The following is a 20,596-nucleotide window of genomic DNA, read 5'->3' on the forward strand; positions in this document are numbered from 1 at the left end:
TGACCTGGCGTAGACCTGTGCTCCGAGGAGCACTTTTTCTAGTTTCTAATGAGAGCCAATAACATTTGTTTAATGTTGATGGGTTTTTATATGTTCTTAAACAACTCAATTCAAAGGAACTTTATTGCCATGAGAAAACATACATTTTACATTGCCAAAGCAAGTGGCAAAATATAATAAAAACAGTTGAAAATGGGGAAGGTATATACAGTTGGAGGGGGTACAGCATTGTGTTAAACAGAACTATGTCACATTGCGTCGTTATCTACATGATATGCAGGGTGTGAAGCTTTTTGAAACAAATAGTAGCAATCTTTTGCAGTCACTTTGGGACAATTAGAAGCATTTTCTCTCAAAACTATTTAAATAGTAAACAAAAAAGCCTAATATTTACAATGCATTTAAAGGTAGCAGCTCTGTTGTATGTGCAGTAGGTCTAGATGAGGTCTACTCTGTACCAGTCTTTAAAGGAGGAGTTCACCCAAATATTTACTTATTTTCTATCAATTACACACTCCATGAAGCCTTGATTTCATGGATTTATTTTTGTTGTTGTGGCATTCCATTCAAGACAATAATTTGATGACCGTGTGTATTTCCGGTAGGAGACACAAATAATCTACTTTGTGTCTCCTACCGGATACATTAGCCGGTAGGAGACGGGAATCAAATTATTAGCTTAGGAATGCGACAAAAACAAAAAAGAATCCATGGATTCAAGGCTTCATAGGGTGTGCAATTGATCAAAAATAAGTCATTTTTTGGGTGAACTCCTCCTTTAAGAGCTGGTGTCCAGACACACTGTCTCTTTAAGAGCTGGTGTGATACTGTCTCTTTAAGAGCTGCCCCCCCCCCCCCATTCTCCCCCCATAGACACTAACCTCGGTCCCAGCCTCACTTATCTGCGAAAAGAAGAGCCTGGTCACGACCTAAAGCAGCGAGTGTCTAGGAAGTCCTGAGTGGACAGATTTCCGTTTCCCCCGGAAACGATATTTTTTGATCAATCACAACACTCGTTTCATTCACGGAGAATGTTAACAGATTTGTAAAGCATCAACGTCATTTCCTTGGGCGGTACTTCCGCCAAATTCAACCATTTCCGGTTGTCAACTTCCTAGACAACCAACATCCCAGGTCTTGCCCAGGGTGCATAGACACACAGTAGCAGCACCTTCGTCTCCAGGACGACCAGCAGTGACAGAACGCTGTTAGTTTGGTTACTTAGTATCCAGCAGTTTAACAGCAGTCTGGATGTTTACATTACATTATAGTCACCGAGCTTTGGACTTTATCCTTTTATATAGAAACCACTGAAACAACTGGATATTAATGTAATTCATTCACGGACCTTTGATCTGATCTGATCTGATCTGATCTCTCACAACTTGAAGCAGGAGGATCGCCAGATGAAACTATGAAGGAAGAATATTAGCCTACCGTCTATATTTGTGAGCTGATATTTAATCTTATAAACAGATATCATGTTGAATGCATCATTCTGCCAGTGTTGTTTCCTAACACGCTGAGAACACCTGCAGTCCTGACCTGAGGAAGAGGACAGCCTTCTGTTTAAACTGATTTATTTCTCTGCATGATGATGAGGATGTGTGAATGACCTCCTTCCTCCCCGAGAGAGAGACAGAGAGAAAGAAAAGAAAGAAAGAAAGACAAGATGAGCATCAAATCATTCTGTGTCTCTGAGGTGGAGGAACACATTTCTCTGAAATATGAGATCAAGAGGAGGCTGGGGAAAGGGGTGAGTCAGTGTACAATGTAATATAATGTTTAGTAATGTGTGTGTGTGTGTGTGTGTGTGTGTGTGTGTGTGTGTGTGTGTGTGTGTGTGTGTGTGTGTGTGTGTGTGTGTGTGTGTGTGTGTGTGTGTGTGTGTGTGTTTGTGTGTGTGTGTGTGTGTGTGTGTGTGTGTGTGTGTGTGTGTGAGAGTGTGAGTGCGTGCCCAGCCTGGGTAAACATGCACTTTAGCTGCTGTTAGTTACCATGTGTCTGGAGGACTGGAGAGACACAACAAGCAAACACTCTCACTAGTCACTTCACCTCCATTTAGTCAGGGGTGTAAAGTAACTAAGTACATTTACTCAAGTACTGTACATAAGTACAATTTTGAGGTATTACAAAAAAAGTACAAAAGTATTGGCATCAAAATATACTTAAAGTTCCAAATGTAAAAGTACTAACATATTTGAAAATAGCCGATCTACAAGGTCACAACGCGTCGCATCGCGACGCGTTGTGAGCTTGTAGATCGGCTATTTTCAAATAGCCTAGGTATAAAATATGGCTAAAGTGGTTAATTTATGTTTTATAATGTGTGTAAAACACTTACGTACAATTTTGAGGTATTTTTTTAACTTAAGTGAAGTATTTCCAATTTTAAATACTTGTACTTCTACTGTGGGGTCCAGGGACTCTCGGGGTTCATTGAGGGGGTTCTAATTTAAATGGACCCTTACACGTCTGTAAGTGGGGCCCTTGACATTTAAAAGTTTGAGGACCACTGTATTTAGTGTTCAAAAGCACTCTCGTCCATGTTCACCTTTTCCCCTCGTTCTTAAGATAAATTCCTCCAGTAAATACCAGAAGTTATACACAAAGAGGTTTATGTAATATAATACTTTTATCTGAGGACTACAGGAGCTTATAGCTGGAATGCTGGGGCCATAATCCAAGGGTTATTAATGTTTTATTGCATGTATTGATAGTTGTCCTGCTTGCACAGGAGTCCTGATAACAGGCTTATAGTCTTTCAAAAGCAAATTCCACTTTTATTGTTAGAGCACATTTATTTCCAAATGGTGGTTTAATGGCAGAAATAACCACCAACAAAACAAAAGTTACTTACTAGCCTATTATATACGCATAACAATACAAAAGGTGTATAGATTTATTGTTGAATGTGGTCAGCACTTTAATATGATTGTGTTATTTATGCCATGCCTTTCGGCCTGGTGGAGACAATAACTCAATGCAAGTGGGTGGGTTTTTGCCGAACTTTAGACTTGATTTTATTACCTTTAATAAACATTGTCATAAATACTATATGCTGCCAGTCGCTAGTTTAAAGTATTCTTTCAATCATGTGTTTTGGTAAATTATGGTCCCATTTATTTTTAAATTGATGATAAAGTATAGGTATGCTGTAGGAGGGGCGTGGCTACCTTGTGATGCTTTGAGTGACAAGCTACACAACCAATAGCATTCATTCCCCACACCCCCGCTCTGGCCCCAGCCAATAGCATTCATTCCCGGTTGCATAGAATATGACGCGATAATATAGAAAGATGGCGGATTTGGAATTGCTGAAAAATAGGCTTCCTTTACGGTCTGTAGAGTGTATGGGCGTAACTTTGTCCATCCTTTTTACTGTCTATGGTCTAGGTGAGACATTTGACACAATCTAAATGTCTCAATAGAAGAGCAGAGAGACAAAATACAACCACCCCAATTGCATAAGTTATATTGTATTAACATTCTCTACCATACAGATTGGACGAAATTAAAACGTATTCATTGAAAATAAAAGTTACATAGTGAGGCTTTCAGCTTTCTCTTGAGGCCATAGCAGTGTTCCCGTCATCAGCTGGCAGGTTGTTGTCACACAGGCATGGGGCATAACAATAAATAGTAGTGATGTGTCGTTCATGATCGATTCGTTCAAAAGAACTAGTTCATTTTTGTCGCGAACGAGCTCGTTCACTTTCTGAAACTGTTACGTTCACGCGCAACGTAAAATAAAAACGCTCCCTCGATGGTGTTTTACACACATTATAAAACATACATTAACCACTTTACCCCTATTTTATACCTAGGCTATTTGAAAATAGCAGATCTACAAGCTCACGTGAGCTTGTAGATCGGCTATATCGTTCACTGAAATTAACGTTTTTTCCCACCACTAGTGGATTATTAATTGCTGCCATTCTGATGATCATGTTCCCCCAGGGGCCAAATTACAAAGTGTGTTTAAATGTCAGATTAGCTGTGGAGATAGATAGCACTGTAACCAGGTGGCCAGCTGGAACTGCTGTCACATGTGTTATCTCACCTTACCCACTGAGCCATGGGCCCAGGAGAGCGTTCCCCTTCCACAGCTGTCTGTCAGGTGGTGGTGGGAAAAAAGGTTCATTTCAGTGAACAAACGATTTCGTTCACGTTCACGGCAATGATTCGCTCAAATGATTCGTTCACGTTCTCGTTCGGTAACGCTATTTTCTAGTGTTCAACATTTACTCGAGTAAAAGTACAAAAGTATTGGCATCAAAATATACTTAAAGTACCAAAAGTAAAAGTACTAACGTATTTGAAAATAGCAGATCTACAAGCTCACAACGCGTCGCGATGCGACGCGTTGTGAGCTTGTAGATCTGCTATTTTCAAATAGCCTGGGTATAAAATAGGGCTAAAGTGGTTAATGTATGTTTTATAATGTGTGTAAAAACTTTTTTTTTTACGTAGTGCGTGAACGTAGCAGTTTCAGAAAGTGAACGAGCTCGTTCACGTTCGCGGCAAATGAACTAGTTATTTTGAACGAATCGATCACGAACGACACATCACTACTGTCAGGCCTGCTTTCTGCTGGATGGAGCTCATAGCTATCAGCTAAGCCTGCCTCATGGCTAGTATGAAGTACACAGTGCTGTTGAACGCTCACCGCACTCACTGCCTGTCAGCTCTCTGCTCTTAAAGCTGCATAAGAGCAGTGTTGCCTCGTTTTATGTAGAACAACATGAGGGTAAAGAAATAAAGCATGTTATCCACATTAACACTGGCATCCCCTATTTCCCCCCGAAATAGCAGATCTACAAGCTCACAATTGGTTGAGCTTGTAGATCAACTTACAAATCAAACCTTGATCTTTAGGTTACTGCTCATGACTTTTATCATACAGATCCCATCTCTCCTGTCTCTCTGCCCTGCACCGTCTGATAAAACTAACAGAAGCTGCTTTAAAACCACTTAATCCCTCTATACTTAGTAAACTAATACTAAGGTGACCGGGGTTGGCTCTTTACTTGGTTCGCTATACTGTACATCAAATCTCTTCGCCGAGAAGAAGGTCAGTCAGTTGGCTCTCATGCATTGAAGGAGGCATGAGCTCGGCCCTGGGCTCCCTAGTCTGGTGGGGGGAGTGTAGTGCCCAGGCTCACTTAGAAAATTGGCAAAAGGTGAAAGAAACGGTTACAAAATCGAGGGATAAAAACTTTTTTTTTCTTTAAATCTCCGTAAATATCCTTGATCTTGTAGATATTTTGTCCAATGTTCCTCCCCAGGATAGGGAGGGATGATAAGGGTCAAGTTCAAGGTTCCCTTTATTTTGTCTCCCATGTGAGGAGTTCTTGTCGGAGCCAGGGGACTAAAAACTGCATTAGAAAAAGCACAGAGAACAACGTTAGAAAAAAAGACAAAAGGACAGACAGTGCATAAAGTGACACATACAGCAGAACACTGCTGGAACCCCCAGAGAGACCAGAGGTCAGTCAAGCTGACCCAGTGCTCTCCAACACTGAGGCCTGCTTCTCTTCAGCTCAACTCAGCAGTGTTCAGCACAGTGTTCAGCACAGTGTTCAGGGTGTCCTGGGAGCCGGCTGTTTATTTCACCCTTCACCTCCCCACTCTGCCCTACATTGTTCACACTGCTGTTATTGTGTTGAAATCCTGTCATTACAGACATGTCCTCTCATATTGACCATGTCTAACAAAAACCTTTCTGTATTACCCGTATTGCTTCTAAGACTTCTAGCCATTCCCACACCCGCACTTTTTTTTTAACCTTAACTATTTGAACCCTAGCATCCCTTTTCTTAGAAGAACTTTAGCCAAAAATAGCAGATCTACAAGCTCACAACGCCTCGCGCTGCGAGGCGTTGTGAGCTTGTAGATCTGCTATTTTCGGCAGAGAGATGTTTGGTGTAGAGGGAAAATGAGAGCAGACTAAGTAAACAAAAAAACAGTTGAATCTGAAACACAACGTCAACTGGTAGTGACGTTGTGTTTGTGTCACTCACAGGCCTATGGCATCGTGTGGAAGGCGGTGGACAGACAGACTGGAGAGATCGTGGCCGTAAAGAAGATCTTCGACGCCTTCAGAAACAGGACAGACGCCCAGGTGAGGTGTAAACAGGAGAATGAAAACCTTGTTTTGTCACAACGACAACAGTGTCTCTCACAGTGTCAACCACGGATTTACAAGAAAAAAGACCAGAGGCATTTTTTACCTTGAAAATTATCTTTTATTGACTCTTTACTGACAATAATATGATATGTGTGAGGAGTGTCCAGTGCTCATTTTGATAATATCCAGACTCTTTTAACCCATTAAGACCTGGAACTGTGTCATTTTTAGATTTGAGCTAAAAAGCATTATTTTAGTACACTTTGGGCTATTCAAAAATAGCAGATCTACAAGCTCGTGAAAATGTGTGCAAATCTTTGAATATCTTATATATATACAATTTGAATCCTGCGCCATGTCGGTTGTCTGTAACGTTGTATGTAGCCAGTGTGACGTCATATGACATCACGGTCGTGACATCACGATGAGACACGCCAGTGTGACGTAATCTCACGACAGCATGACATCACATCCTACCTATAAATAGGTAGGATGCACCAGTTCGACGGCTTCCATCCTCAACACAACCCACGCCGACGACCCTTTACACAAATAAACTGCTAACTTCATCTCCTGCGATTTCAACTATCTTTTCACATTGTACACCACTGCACACTCCCCACAGGTCTGCCATACCAGGTCTGAGTAATCACAAAGTGGGTTTTGGTCATTGGAGAGGTGATGCACGTCACCTCTTTCTGAAGTGGGTACTTTCAAAGCCTGCCGTGGATTTAGGAGAGCACAAAACTCTCTCTCACACTGTGAGGTGCCTGTAAGGTGGCACTGCAAAGTGAACGACGCGTCACGCTAGACGTACGCGGCCCGAACTTCTAGTATATATACATTTTTAAAGCGAACATTTTTAACTCAAATCTTTGCTTCTGGGGGGTCCCTGGAACAAAATATTTTGATGGGGGTCCGCGGCCAAATACATATCATTTTGGGGGTCCTTGACATGAAAAAGATTGAGCACCACTGATATAGAAACATATGTTTTTGAGAATACTGTTGAGATTTAGGAGACATGTAGAATCGGCTTCAGGTCTCAATGGGTTAAAGGGCAAGACCACTTTGGTAGAGGTTTGGGTTGTGTGGTTACCTTGCCATGATGTAACTCCAAAGGCGGACAAGAGAACCACTGCAGTAAAGTATAGCTGTTAGTGTGTGGTGGTACCTAACGCTCTGTTGTATTCTCTTTGCAGAGGACATTCAGAGAAATCATGTTCCTTCAGGTAAGAATAACGTGGCTTTGTGTTGAGTGTTTGTTTTGTGTGTTGTCACAGTTGAGGCAGGTATGCTGTTTACCCAAAGATCCCCTTTGTGATGACCTACCAGTGCCTTACACAGTAAAATCCTTAGCGTTAATGTACAGTCAGTAACGCTTGAGATTGTACAAATACGGGTCCATTTGGTTCCATTTGTACAATCTCAGAGTTACAAATTGTTCAAATTAACACAGGATTTTACTGTGGCAAACTGGCCTTAAAGGAGTAGTTCACCCAAAAAGGACTTATTTTCTATCAATTACACACGCCATGAAGCCTTAAATTCATGGCGATTTTTTAGTTTTTGTCACATTCCAGCCAATAATTTGATGACTCTTTGAGTCTCCTATTCTTTGAGACACTGCCGGTCATCAAATGATTGGCTTTCTATGGATTAGCCACCCCATGGAGACCTGAATTCATGCATATTTCTTTGTTTTTGTCGCATTCCTATGCCAATAATTTGATGACCGGTAGGCAGCGGTTCCGATAGGAGACACAAAGGAGACTCTTTGTGTCTCCTACCGGAACCGCTGCTGGTCATCAAATGATTGTCTTAGGAATGCGACAAAAACAAAAGGATATCCATGAATTCAGGTCTCCATGGGATGACTAATCCATAAAGAAAATATAATTTTGGAGGTGAACTGTCCCTTTTAGTTGCTAAGTTGCAGAGTTCAGTGCTGTAAGAAGTAATGTTGACATTATAGTTAAACTACTTAGTGATTAGCCTTGTGTTGCTGTGTGGTAGCCAAATGTCCAAAGGGGAAATATTCCTAACACAGCGGCTTCCTTGTTGTGACCAAATTAACCACATGAACCCTAGAGTTGCTAGTTCTGGGGGGGCGAACATTTGACAAAAAATAAAGCTGATCTACAAGCTCAAAACGTGGCGTAACACGATGCGTTGTGAGCTTATACACTTTTTCAACAAAGAGATTTGGTATGGAGGGGAAAAAAGGACAGGGCCTAGTATAGATACCTTGGGGACTCCAGTCTCCAGCCAATGAAAACTATAGGGTTTAAGTCAGGCAGGGGTGGGCAACTTTGATGATGGAGAGGGCCACTATATTTCCACACTCACTCAAGAGTGCCACATTGCATATACTGTCGGGCCATTCTATGTCAAACAAAAGTAGCAAAAATAGCCGATCTACAAGCTCAAAACGTGCCGCAGAGCTACGCGTTTTGAGCTTGTAGATCTGCTATTTTTGCTACTTTTGAATTGGAATCCTGATTTTTTTTTTTTTTTTTTTAATTGGAATCCTGAAAAGTATTTTTTCTATTTAATTTCAAATGCATTTGGATACTTATGTTAACTTTATGACCTTAAATACAAATACATTGGACATAAAAATGACAATAACATTTTAATACTAGTCATTAAGCTACTAGTATAATAGTATAGTTAGTAGTAACAGCTGAAATCAATAATATATCAGTATTCCGATATTAACCTGCGGGCCGCATTAAGTTGAATACTTTATTAACAAGAGTGTTAACACTACAGATGCATTCAAAAGCTATGCTAAAAGGAGAACCTTTCTGCCTTTATTGGATAGTACAGTGGAAGAGTGACGGGAAACGGGGAGAGAGAGACGGGGAGTGACACGCAGCAAAGGTTGCCGGGCTCGGGAATCGAACCCGCAACTCGCTGTCAGACTGCATTAGAGCCTACATGACTATAACCACTATGACTAGGCCATCGGTTCACCCACTGGCCCAATTGTATTTTGAGGTCAGCCATTCTTTTAAGTTATTCTGGGGCGGGAGTCAGGCTTTTGGTAAAGGCATTCCACGTTTTGACGGCAGCATATAGTCACACAGTAGCCCATTGTCAGCTGTCTTTCTCTGCTAATCAGACCCAGTGCCTCTGTTAGGAGGTTTACATCACACACACACGCACACGCACACGCGCACACACACACGCACGCACGCACGCACGCGCACACACACACACACACACACACACACACACACACACACACACACACACACACACACACACACACACACACACACACACACACACACACACACACACACACACACACACACACACACACACTCTCTGACCATTATGTCACTAATCCAAAACCATGACCACTGTGTGTGTACAGTATATACACAACTCTGATAATCACATATTATGAGTCAAAGTCAAAGGCCCAGAGCGCTGGCGTAGCGGTCTGGGCCGTAGCGGCCATAGCGGCTCCAAAGTAGCCTGACAGTGTACCATACTGTGCGGCTGCAGTATGTATGTACACAGGGACGTGCACAGATAGACTCTAGGTGGTGCTAGAGCACCTGCCCTTTGCCCTCTTGACCAGAAGTGCCCTTTTGAAAAAAAGGAAAAAAAACGTTTTTTTCTCCTTCAGTTTACAGCAGGGGTCTTCAACAGGGGGTCCGGGACCCCTAGGGGGTCCTCAGAGTTACTACAGGGGGTCCACCAAATCTTTATGTGAGATTTTTCTTTTTACTGTAACCACTCGAAACCTAGCATCCCTTTTCTGAGGAGAACTTTAGCCAAAAATAGCCGATCTACAATGTGGGCTTGTAGATCGGCTATTTTTGGCAAAGAGGTATAGGTGTAGAGGGGAAAAAAAGAGCAGACCAAGTAAACAAAAAAAAGTATAATTTACTTGAGCACCTGCCCCTCAAAATGTCTGTGCACGCCACTGTGTATGTACACTACAATGACATAGGTTTCTCCTCTGCTGTCTCCAGATCCTCCAGAAGATCGGTCGGGAGACCATGGTGACTCACGAGGTGTCGGCAGAGACCCCCGGCAACGTGGTGGGGCCGCGCGACTTTGTGAGCGTCCGCTGTGCCAAGCGCCGGGGCTCCACCTGCTTCCTGGCGGGCATGTCCACCCAGCACCCTGAGATGCCCCAGCAGAGGGGCGTGGTCAGGTAGGTGTCACCACCACCGGAGTACCTCAGGGCTCTGCGCTAGTCTAGTGTTCTTTTCTGTTCTCTGTCATCGTGGGGAAGGCCGTCACGGAAAATAGCCGATCGACAGCCTGAGGCCCTCAGGCCTATAGCATTGGTTCTCAAAGTGGGGTCCTTGGTGTGGGGGGGGTACCAGGGGTCCCCAGCTAAATTAGTTCCAATTAGTTATCAAATTAGCGTCACAATCATTTTAACCACTTTAACCATATGTTATACTTTGGCTATTCAAAAATAGGAGATCTACAAGCTCATAGTGTGGCACCGAGCTATTTGAAAGATCGTGAAAATTGGTGCATTTGATAGCAGATCGACATGTCGATCTGCTATTTTCTGCTTAGGTTTTCCCCACAACACTGATGCTGGGGTTTTAGCTGTCTGTCTGTCTGTCTGTCTGGTCCAATAGAAACTGATGAACACTGACCATTGTATTTTGCAGGGCGGAGAATGGTCCTACCTGTATAGTTCTGAAGCCCTCTGCTGAAGACCCCAATAAGACTCAATTCACCTGGTTACTGAGCCTGGATCTAAAGGTATGTACTTAACAGCTTTACTTTTTACTCCTGTCATGGGAATTTAAATCTATGGGCTATTTTCATTCTTTTTAAATCATTTGGAAAGAAAATCGATTGTATATATATTGTTTGTTTTATTTTATTGACTATTTTTCATAATAGGTTAAATAGATTCTTTTCGATGAACTGTTGTCAAACATCCAAGTTGATCAGTCTTTGTGTTGTGTGTCTCTCCTCCAGGGCTGGATCCCCAAGGCCATCATAAACAAGGTGCTGTCTCAGACCCAGGTGGACTTTGCCAACCACCTCAGACAGAGGATGATGGACAGTAATGTTTCTAGTCTGAACATGGCTCAGATAGCCTGCTGACACTCTACTACTACAGTGGTTCTCAACCTTGACCGTGACCCCCACAATAATCATATTTGAACTGGGGACCCCCCAAAAATAATCATATTTGAAGTGGGGACCCCCCAAAATAATCATATTTTAACTGGGGGCCCCCCACCCTGGCAAGCACTTGGAATTATAGGAGTTGAGGCATTACATTTAGTTTGACTCGGTTCCATAGATAAATATTGTGAAAATTGTAGATTTTCACAATATTTTCTCTCTTGGATATTTAGACAATTTGGCCAGTGTGTATAGTATAGTTTGTTGATTACTTTTGATGCAGTAATGGTGATTTTATTTGATAATTTTAGAGATATCAAAAAGGTCTTAAAAGTCTCTAAATTGTAAATTTGTGCAGATACCATGTACTGTATACACTTACACAGTATGTTGGTTTGTTTACTGCTGAGTGAGTTGCGCAAGTAGGGAGGAAGTCATTGGCATAAATGGGGGAGAAAAATGGGTATAAATGTGTAAAGCAAAAACATAAAAAAATAAATAACTGTTTCCCACACTCTGACTCTGACGTTGTCCCTGTAACGTCATTGTTCATTTGAATGTATTTATTGCAAGATCATGTCGTTATTATTGTTATTAATATTATTATTATTATTGTTATTATTATTATACTGCGTGGAAACCAAATGAATAAAAGATTGACACATTATTGACTTTGTGGTAATTTATGTTGCTCCCCCCCAAAAATCAAAAAGCAGCAGATCTACAAGCTCAAAACGAGCTTGTAGATCTGCTAATTTTGATACTTTTGTATGACGCTGTAGTGTGATCAAGTTGGCCTTAATTTGCGAAAAAAACACAAAAAGTTAAACTATGGAGATAAGAGGTTTCTGCCTGACAGCAACGATTATGCAAGCCTCTTCACGTCAAGAAGTACTCACATGTTTTACGGGGATCGGTCGTACCGTAGTGCTTTCCGTCCTGCGAAGCCATTGGCCGAGCCCTGTCACGTGATCAAATCGGGGAGGGTCCCTCCTTTGCATGTCTCATGCATATTTGCATGTGATTTGCATGTCTAGTAGCCATGTGTTTCTGTTATGCCACGGGTCGCGGGTTCGATCCCGGGCTCCGCTAACCAACAATGAACAACTCTCAGACAACTGCAGCTGATCTGAAAACACAGCCTCATTGCACACAGTTGTCATCCGTTCTTGTTAATTTGTTAACTGGACTCTGTTATGCCACGGGTCGCAGGTTCGATCCCGGGCTCCGTCAACCAACAATGAACAACTCTCAGACAACTGTAGCTGATCTGAAAACACAGCCTCTTTGCACACAGTTGTCAACCATCCTTGTTAATTTGTTAACTGGACAGCATAACAATGAATTGAGTGATAACATTTCATGTAAACATACATAACAGGACAAAGGTGAGACAGTCAGCAGGGCACAGCAGCGCTGCAGGGAGTTGCACCCTGGATCCAGCATAAGCTAGAAGTACTTACTACCAGTGCTTGTTTGCTTTGTGACGCCACCATGTCCCTACTTGCATGTGAATACAGAAAATATTTTAAAAAGCCTGAATAACGTGTGTTGCAGTGGCTTGATAAAGAACAAATACAGCTCTCCTTCATACTGATATGATTGACCTGTAATCACAGTAGAAAATACCACAGTGATTCTCAGATTGGGGTCAGGTGTCCTTAAGGGGGTCCCCAGAAACATGTGTTAATATAGCCTAATATAAACCCTATACATCAATTATTTGAAATAGCCGATCTACAAGCTTGCAGATCGGCTATCTAAAAAGCAATGGAGAGTGCAGAAAAGACGTGAAGAAAAGAGTGCAAGCAGGGTGGAGAAAAGTGTCAGCAAGAATGAAATGGAAGGTGTACAAGACAGTGGTGAGACCAGCTATGTTGTATGGTTTAGAGACAGACAGCTATGTTGTATGATTTAGAGACAGACAGCTATGTTGCGAATGTGCGTGCAAAGTTGTTGTTCAAAACGGGCTACTCAAACTTTAAATGTCATTCTTAGCCAATCAGGATGGAATATGAAAAATCTGAAAGACAGGTTTTGTTTAATGACTATAGAGATACTGTGTACCGATTTACGTGACGTTTGGACAGAATCTGTAGAAGTACTGTCAAAAACAATGTTTAGCAAAAAGCGGCCTCCTGGTGGCGCTATAACAGGCCCATGTGAAAACATCGGGGCAGAGGTTCTGAATTGGCATCCAGGGAGTGTGTGTGCACAGTTTCGCTGTGATCATGCCAACGGTCCTGGAGATTAGCTGGTCACAAGACAAGCTTGTAGATTGGCTATTTGCACACATGATGAACATGTATTGAACAGCTTTCTGTCTGTCTCTGTCAGTCCAAAGCCAATAGGCCTGCACATACTGTGTAATTTCATATCTCAAATAATATGAACACATACCAGGGGAGTGGTTCTCTAAGAGCTGGATTTCAACTGCAGCTTTAGCACCACACTGTCATGTTAAATAACTTTACTGATTAACTATACAGGGTCCCCAGAAAAATGTGTTAATATCTATAGCATCAAAATCAGCAAGCCACATAGACCCTATATACATCAGCCATTTGAAAATAGCCAATCTACAAGCTTGTAGATCGGCTATTTAAAAACATTAATGAAGTGAACGTTTTGGAATATTTGCATACATAACTGTCTCAAATAGGAACACACAGTATCCCCTGTCACAGTGGTTCTCAAACCTTTTAATTTCAAGGACCCCCAGTTTGATATGCATTAGACCACGGACCCCCATTTGATAACATTTTCTATCTCTGGGACCACAATCTATACTATAGAAAAAATGTGTTAACTGGACAGCGTGACAACTAATTGAGTGATAACATTTCATGTAAACATAGATTACAGCAAAGTAAAAGCTCACGACTGAAAATATGTATGGCCAAACCCTATTATTATGAGACTGTGATACAGTGTTAAAATGAGTCAATACATACAATTATGATGTTTAGTAATATTGTTCCTGCCGTTTTAAATACTGCCAACCAGGCAAAGAAATCAGACTTCTACAAGACACATTGAGAGCTTGTAGATAGGCTATTTTCGCTGCCCAACATGCTTCCATAGAAGACATGCTGGCTGCTATGGAATCCAAATTACTGACTCACCGCTGGAAGAGGGCCTCTGGGCAACGGAACCTCTCGTTGCCGATGGTGATGACCTGTCCGTCCAAGTCCAGTGCAACGTAGCACAGTTTCTCCTTGATGTCACGCACGATCTCACGCTCGGCTGTTAGGCAGAAGAGGAGAATGAGATTAGTTAACAGAAGGCAATATATAATTCATATTCTTTAACAACTTGGAATCCCAGCATGCATATTGTGGGGGAACTTAAGCCAAAAATAGCAGATCTATAGCTATTTTTGCCCAAGAGATTTTGTGTAGATAGTACAGAGCCAGCTCATGTCCTGTTTACCAAGTCTAAAGGGATTAAGTGGTTTAAGTTTGCTTGTGGTGTAAACCGCTGACAGGATGTTGAGGGGTTTTACACCTCTAGCAACAATATAACACTAAAAGCCTTCTCTAGCTGGTTTCAATGTGTGGCTGAGGAGTTTGGCTGGTTTCAAGGTGTTTTTGCCAACCTGTGGTGGTGAAGCTGTAGCCCCTCTCGGTGAGGATCTTCATGAGGTAGTCTGTGAGGTCGCGTACAGCCAGGTCTAACCTGAGGATGGCATGGGGCAGAGCGTAGCCCTTGTAGATGGGCACAGTGTGGGTCACGCCGTCACCGGAGTCCATGACGATACCGGTGGTACGACCAGAGGCGTACAGGGACAGCATGGCCTGGATGGCCACGTACATGGCGGGGGTGTTGAAGGTCTCGAACATGATCTGAATGAAGAGCTCACAATGCATCGTGTTGTGAGCTTGTAGATCTGCCATTTTTGTACGCCACCCGTGTACAACAAAGCATAATACAGGGTGAAATAGTCAGAGTAATTGATTTGATTATTTACAAATAAAATCATGTTAAAATTCAACCCTGCAGCTATTTAATTAAACTACATGAGCCAGACTAAGTCAGTTATTGTTTTTTCTAAATGTCCCCACATCTTCCTGCAAGTCCCCAGTTTTTGTTTTCTTACCTGGGTCATCTTCTCCCTGTGCCACACACAGCTCGTTGTAGAAGGTGTGATGCCAGATCTTCTCCATGTCGTCCCAGTTGGTGACGATGCCGTGCTCGATGGGGTACTTCAGGGTCAGGATGCCTCTCTTGCTCTGGGCCTCGTCGCCCAGGTAGCTGTCCTTCTGGCCCATGCCCACCATCACACCCTGGAGAGGAAGAAGAAACACAAAGGTTAACAAACAGCAGGGGAGGGGGGAGAAACACCTAATCTCCATATTTTCACTTTTGTAAATTAATGCCCTACTTGAGCATGCTACAGCGTCACAAAAGTGGCATATCTGCAAGCTTTTTGCCATTTTTGAATCCTGAAAACCAATGTACTTAACATGCGAGCTTGTAGATTGGCTAATTTAACATACAGGACAAAGGTGAGACAGTCAGCAGGGTACAGCACTGCAGGGACTTGCACCCTGAAACCAGCAAAAGCTAGAAGTACTAATTGCCAGTGCTTGTTTGTGACACCACCATGTCCCTACTTGCATGTGGATACAGAAAATATTAAAAAGGCCTGTGGTCAGGGGACCCCCATGGGTTCTTAAGGGGGTTCCAGGGGGTCTCCAGAAAAATGTGTTATTATAAACATCAAAATCATCAATAAACCCTATAGTCAAATGCATATTAATTTGGGGGTCCTTCACATGAAAACGTTTGAGAACTACTGTAATAGCACACACGTATTGGATGAACATTTTATTCACATAAACAGCTTTGAGTCTCTCTCTGTCCAAAGCCTCAACTCTATGACACTAGTTGAGAGCATAATGAACACACAGCATCCACAATCATGTAGACTATACATAAAGGCCTACACATAATTAAATATCTCAAATAATATGAACGCATATGTAGCCCCCAGTCAAATTAGCCTGAACCGGCGTGCAACAGTCATGGCAATCGGGCACAGCCCAATTGGCATGACTGGTATTACGCCGGACTGGCGAGTGGGAGCCTCGGGTTCAATCCCAGCTCACTGCGTTCCATCCCTATCACAGTGGTTGTCAAACCTTTTAATTTCAAGGACCCCTATTTGAACATTTTCTATCTCTGGCACCGCAATCTATACTATAAAATCCTAACTCTAAGAGTGTATAAATGGAACCAAATGTCCATTTGGTTCCTTATTTAATGAAGTGTTTTGGAATATTTGCATAACTGTCTCAAATATGAACACACAGTATCCCCTGTCACAGTGGTTCCCAAACCTTTTAATTTCAAAGACCCCCATTTGATAACATTTTCTATATCTCTGGGAGTGTATAAATGGAACCAAAAAAGGGTCCATTTGATTCCATTTGTACACCCTCAGTGCCCTATAATGTACAATAAACAAGAGCATAGGGGCCTAGACATACATAAACAGATCAGATACAGTGATTAGAATCAACATCTACAATACATTACATTGTCTGAAACAGTCCATCACTAATTTGATTTCTCCTCATTTAGCAGTATATATCATGCATGTTACGCTGAGCGGTTTACAAAAACCCCCACACACCCCAGATGGAGGTAAACATGTGTTGACCAACAACACACATTGACCCATGACCACAAAACAAACTGTCATGTTAAATAACAGTACAAAAATGGAGCTAGAGCTCTTTCCCTCAAACTGCTATATAATAACCAAGCTAAGAATATTATAAATAATATGAAATATAAAATCGGGGACTAGATATGTGTCTAGCATGGACTGTTTGTTAGCTTTAAGCAGCTTTCAGCCCACTATAAAGCCTGCAGCAGCTATATGAAAACAGCAGTTACAGACAGCCCAATACACACTTATAACATCCCAGATTGATCTAACAATGAATCCACTGTACGTACATTCACCAGCTCACCAGGTTACCTGAGCACACAATCGTTAGCTTTACAGTGTTATAAACGGTCCCATACAGCCTTTAAACCCCTGAATAGACGACGCTAACGCGCTACATTTTGTTAGCACGGATTAACGCATGCCTCCCCACCCATTGACCCATGACCACAAAACATACTGTCATGTTAAATAACAGTACAAAAACGGAGCTAGAGCTCTTTCCCTCAAACGGCTATATAATAACCAAGATAAAAATATTGTAAATAATATGAAATGTAAAATCGAGGCTTTAATGGTGATCAGTGATGTCTATGAGGAGATGTGTCTTGCATGGACTGTCTGTTAGCTTAAGCTTCAGGTTACAGTCAGCCCAATACACACTTATAACATCCCAGATTGATCTAACAATGAATCCACTGTACATTCACCAGCTCACCAGGTTATCTGAGCACACAATCGTTAGCTTTACAGTGTTATAAACTGTCCCATACAGCCTTTAAACCCCTACATAAATGACGCTAACGCGCTAATTTCACTAGCATCTCCTCCTTTCAACAAATAAGAGCCTTAAACTCAGCTAAATATATATTTAAAATCATATTAAATATAGCATCGTCGTCCTTAGGGACTAGGGAGTATATACTGATCAATGATTATGTCCTATTGGCACAATTGGAGCCATTTAAACGTCTGTTTACAACGTTAGCACAGCATCCGCCCTTGGTCATATAAAAAAAAAGAAACATCTGGCAGTTTAAACACACAATGTTACATGTGTTAAGTGCCGTTTTGAGGCGTTCTGTGGAAAATAAAAGGCACCTTTACCTGTCTGCTGCTGCTGTCTGACTATGCTCTCACCAGTGTGGCTTGTGGATATGCTATTTTCATACTGACGATGTAAACAGTAGGTTTAAAAGGCCAGCCGCTCGTTTCACTCCCAAACCTGGCAACGCTGGTCGTAACGGAAGGCTAAGGATAAGGATAAGGATAATTCCTTTTAACAGGTCGTTCATGAAAGTCCTTGCGGTCTTGTTTCCAATGAGAACCTGTGAGCAATTAGGGGTTAAGAGTCTTGCTCAGGGACAAATTTCATTTCATCGACACATATGCTGACCTGGCCTGGAATCGAACCTGTGGCAACCAGGGCCTCTGGCTCCCTAGGCGGGTTCACTAACCATTCAGCTATGGCCGCCCCTATAGCCGTTCAGGCTGCGATGGAGATGTAAAAATCCACGGCTTGATGTCATCTAAAGCACATAAAACATCAAATCTAAACGTTATTGGGTCCCAACCAGCACAAAGAGACCATCCGTTGGGGCTCGCGTGGCCCATATAGTCCACACAGTCGCTTCTTTTGGGCTTTGTTTTCCCAGACCGGGTCGCTCGATTCTCTCCCACAGTCTGGCAACGCTGGCTGCAGCGGGCCCGGGCCCGGGCATGCCCTCTCGCATGTACGCATGTCTGCTTGTCAGACCAATCACAGCCCTTGCTGACTTTGTCCCTCCCCTTAAATCCACGCCTCCTACCGGCCCTGGCCGGCTCGCCTTCACTTCTCAAATTCTCATGCGGATGCTAGGTCTCTCTGTCCGATGAGAGATTACTATTGGAAACTGTTCTACTTGATTTCGGTTCATATATCACTGATCTACTTTCATTTCGTCGTCTTTTGTCTGAGGTGAGTAATATTAACTTTTTTTCCCGCCTTTATTACTTTATATATATATTTTTCCCGCCTTTTTTGGACCCTACATCTACATGAACGTTCAGATTTCAAACACAGTTTTTACCCCATGGCCACGGATGTTATAATTATGTACGGGCCCTCAGAAGTAGCCGTATCTTCCGTATTGTAAAATAAAAACGCATCTTAATCCGATCGGTGGCCATTTGCTCATAGTGGGCACACTCTATCAGAGTGCAGTACACCTACCAACCGATGGGTCGTGCAGTTGAAAGCATATGGCGGACATGCTGAGAAAATGGCCACCGATCGGATTCAAATGCTTTTTATTGAACAATACTGAAGATACGGTTACTTCTGAGGGCTCGAACAGAATTGTCACATCCGTGGCCGTGAGGTAAGAACTTTATATTTGAAATTTGAACGTTTATGTACATGTACGGGCCTTAAATGAATTAAGTGCAATCGCCAGGTTAAGTTTGTTTCAGGTCACTGTTACTGTTACGTGTGTGGTGTGTGTATTGTGTTTGCGGCTGGTCCAGTGTTGCCAAATCTGTAATTATAAGCGACTTTGGGCTTCCTTTTTTTCCCTGTAAAGTAGCTTGTAAATATTGGGGGTCCATGGCATGAAAATGTTTTAAAATCACTGCTCTCAACATTAGACAATAAAGTTTGACTGACATGCCCCCTATTTGCTTATTTTGGGATTCTAAATTTGTACTAAATTTTGCAGCAAGTCTAAATTTGTATAGACTTGCTGCTTCTTTCTTTCACTAGATCTGGCAACACCGACTTACGCTAATGTTTAGCGGCTAGCTGCCGGCTCCGTCGTGTTTCTGTGATCATAGTTATAATATATAGTAGTCTGTGATCCATGCTCTGTGGCTGCTATCGACAGTCCTGGCTGGAACGGTGGATAGATCTGTCTGTTACATAGCTCCAATCGGAACCTCACCCTCCGCTGTATATTTTCTGAAATGCTCACAGATGTTTGACATTTTAACTCACCATAAAATCTATCCAACGAGTTGAAAAAAGCACTTTATTCGCCTCTCTCCTCCGCCTCTCCTTTGTGGCAGCGGTGGCCTAGTGGTTAGAGGGGCGGCCTTGATACCAGAAGGTTCCTAGTTCGATTCCCCAATTTATCACATCAATCATGAATCACCGCTGAATAGCCCTTGAGCAAGGCTTCCATGCAGGGTCCGGCTGGAAACAAGTTTCGTACTTAGTCCGACACCCTGGGTAAACAATAAACTTTGCTTTGCTTTGCCGGTTACATGTTTTAAGACATTGCGCAAGAGTTGCGCCCATAGAGATAACATTACTGATTGCCCTACTGGTCTGTCAAATGTTGAATTGCATCTGGGGCTATCTGTTACAGTAAGATCCACCTAAAAGTACCACACACTGACTGTGACCGCAAGTTAGAAACTCAAAGTGTGTAAAAGAGGCACAGCTGTTTACAATGCGATGCAAATCTGTGCTGTGGTTACTTACACGCAACACACTCTCGCATCGAAGCAGCATGCATTTATGTTGAAAATATAGCCACTGCATGATTCATTAGATAGGCTCTTATCTAAAATCATCTAAGAAAATAGCAGATCCACAAGCTCACAACGCCTCACAATATTTATCTGTGGAACCAAGTCAAACTAAACGTAATGCCACAACCCCTGAAGTGCTTGTCAGGTGGGGTGGGGGG

At 42.4% G+C, this 20,596-nt stretch overlaps 2 protein-coding genes across 2 annotated transcripts; one reads left to right on the forward strand and one right to left on the reverse strand.

The window, feature by feature from the left end:
- The first annotated feature begins 1,647 nt into the window (after positions 1–1,647).
- On the forward strand, positions 1,648–11,879 carry LOC311061985 (steroidogenic acute regulatory protein, mitochondrial-like). Its single transcript, XM_084080729.1, has 6 exons — positions 1,648–1,756; positions 6,026–6,124; positions 7,333–7,362; positions 10,123–10,307; positions 10,783–10,876; positions 11,099–11,879. Exons 1-6 carry the CDS (start codon positions 1,673–1,675, stop codon positions 11,225–11,227), a joined length of 621 nt encoding a protein of 206 aa, XP_083936855.1. The 5' UTR covers positions 1,648–1,672; the 3' UTR covers positions 11,228–11,879.
- A 2,493-nt stretch (positions 11,880–14,372) lies between these two features.
- Positions 14,373–18,661, reverse strand: LOC311061821 (actin, cytoplasmic 1-like; the record flags this gene model as incomplete). The annotated part of the gene is made up of 4 exons (XM_084080518.1): positions 14,373–14,497; positions 14,850–15,140; positions 15,351–15,537; positions 18,503–18,661. The coding sequence occupies 4 exons, from the start codon at positions 18,659–18,661 to the stop codon at positions 14,373–14,375; spliced, it is 762 nt and encodes a 253-aa protein (XP_083936644.1).
- Positions 18,662–20,596: the final 1,935 nt, after the last annotated feature.

The sequence above is a fragment of the Gymnoscopelus microlampas genome (genome assembly GCF_963454915.1).
Source record: "Gymnoscopelus microlampas genome assembly, chromosome: 15".
NCBI classification, from domain to species: domain Eukaryota; kingdom Metazoa; phylum Chordata; class Actinopteri; order Myctophiformes; family Myctophidae; genus Gymnoscopelus; species Gymnoscopelus microlampas.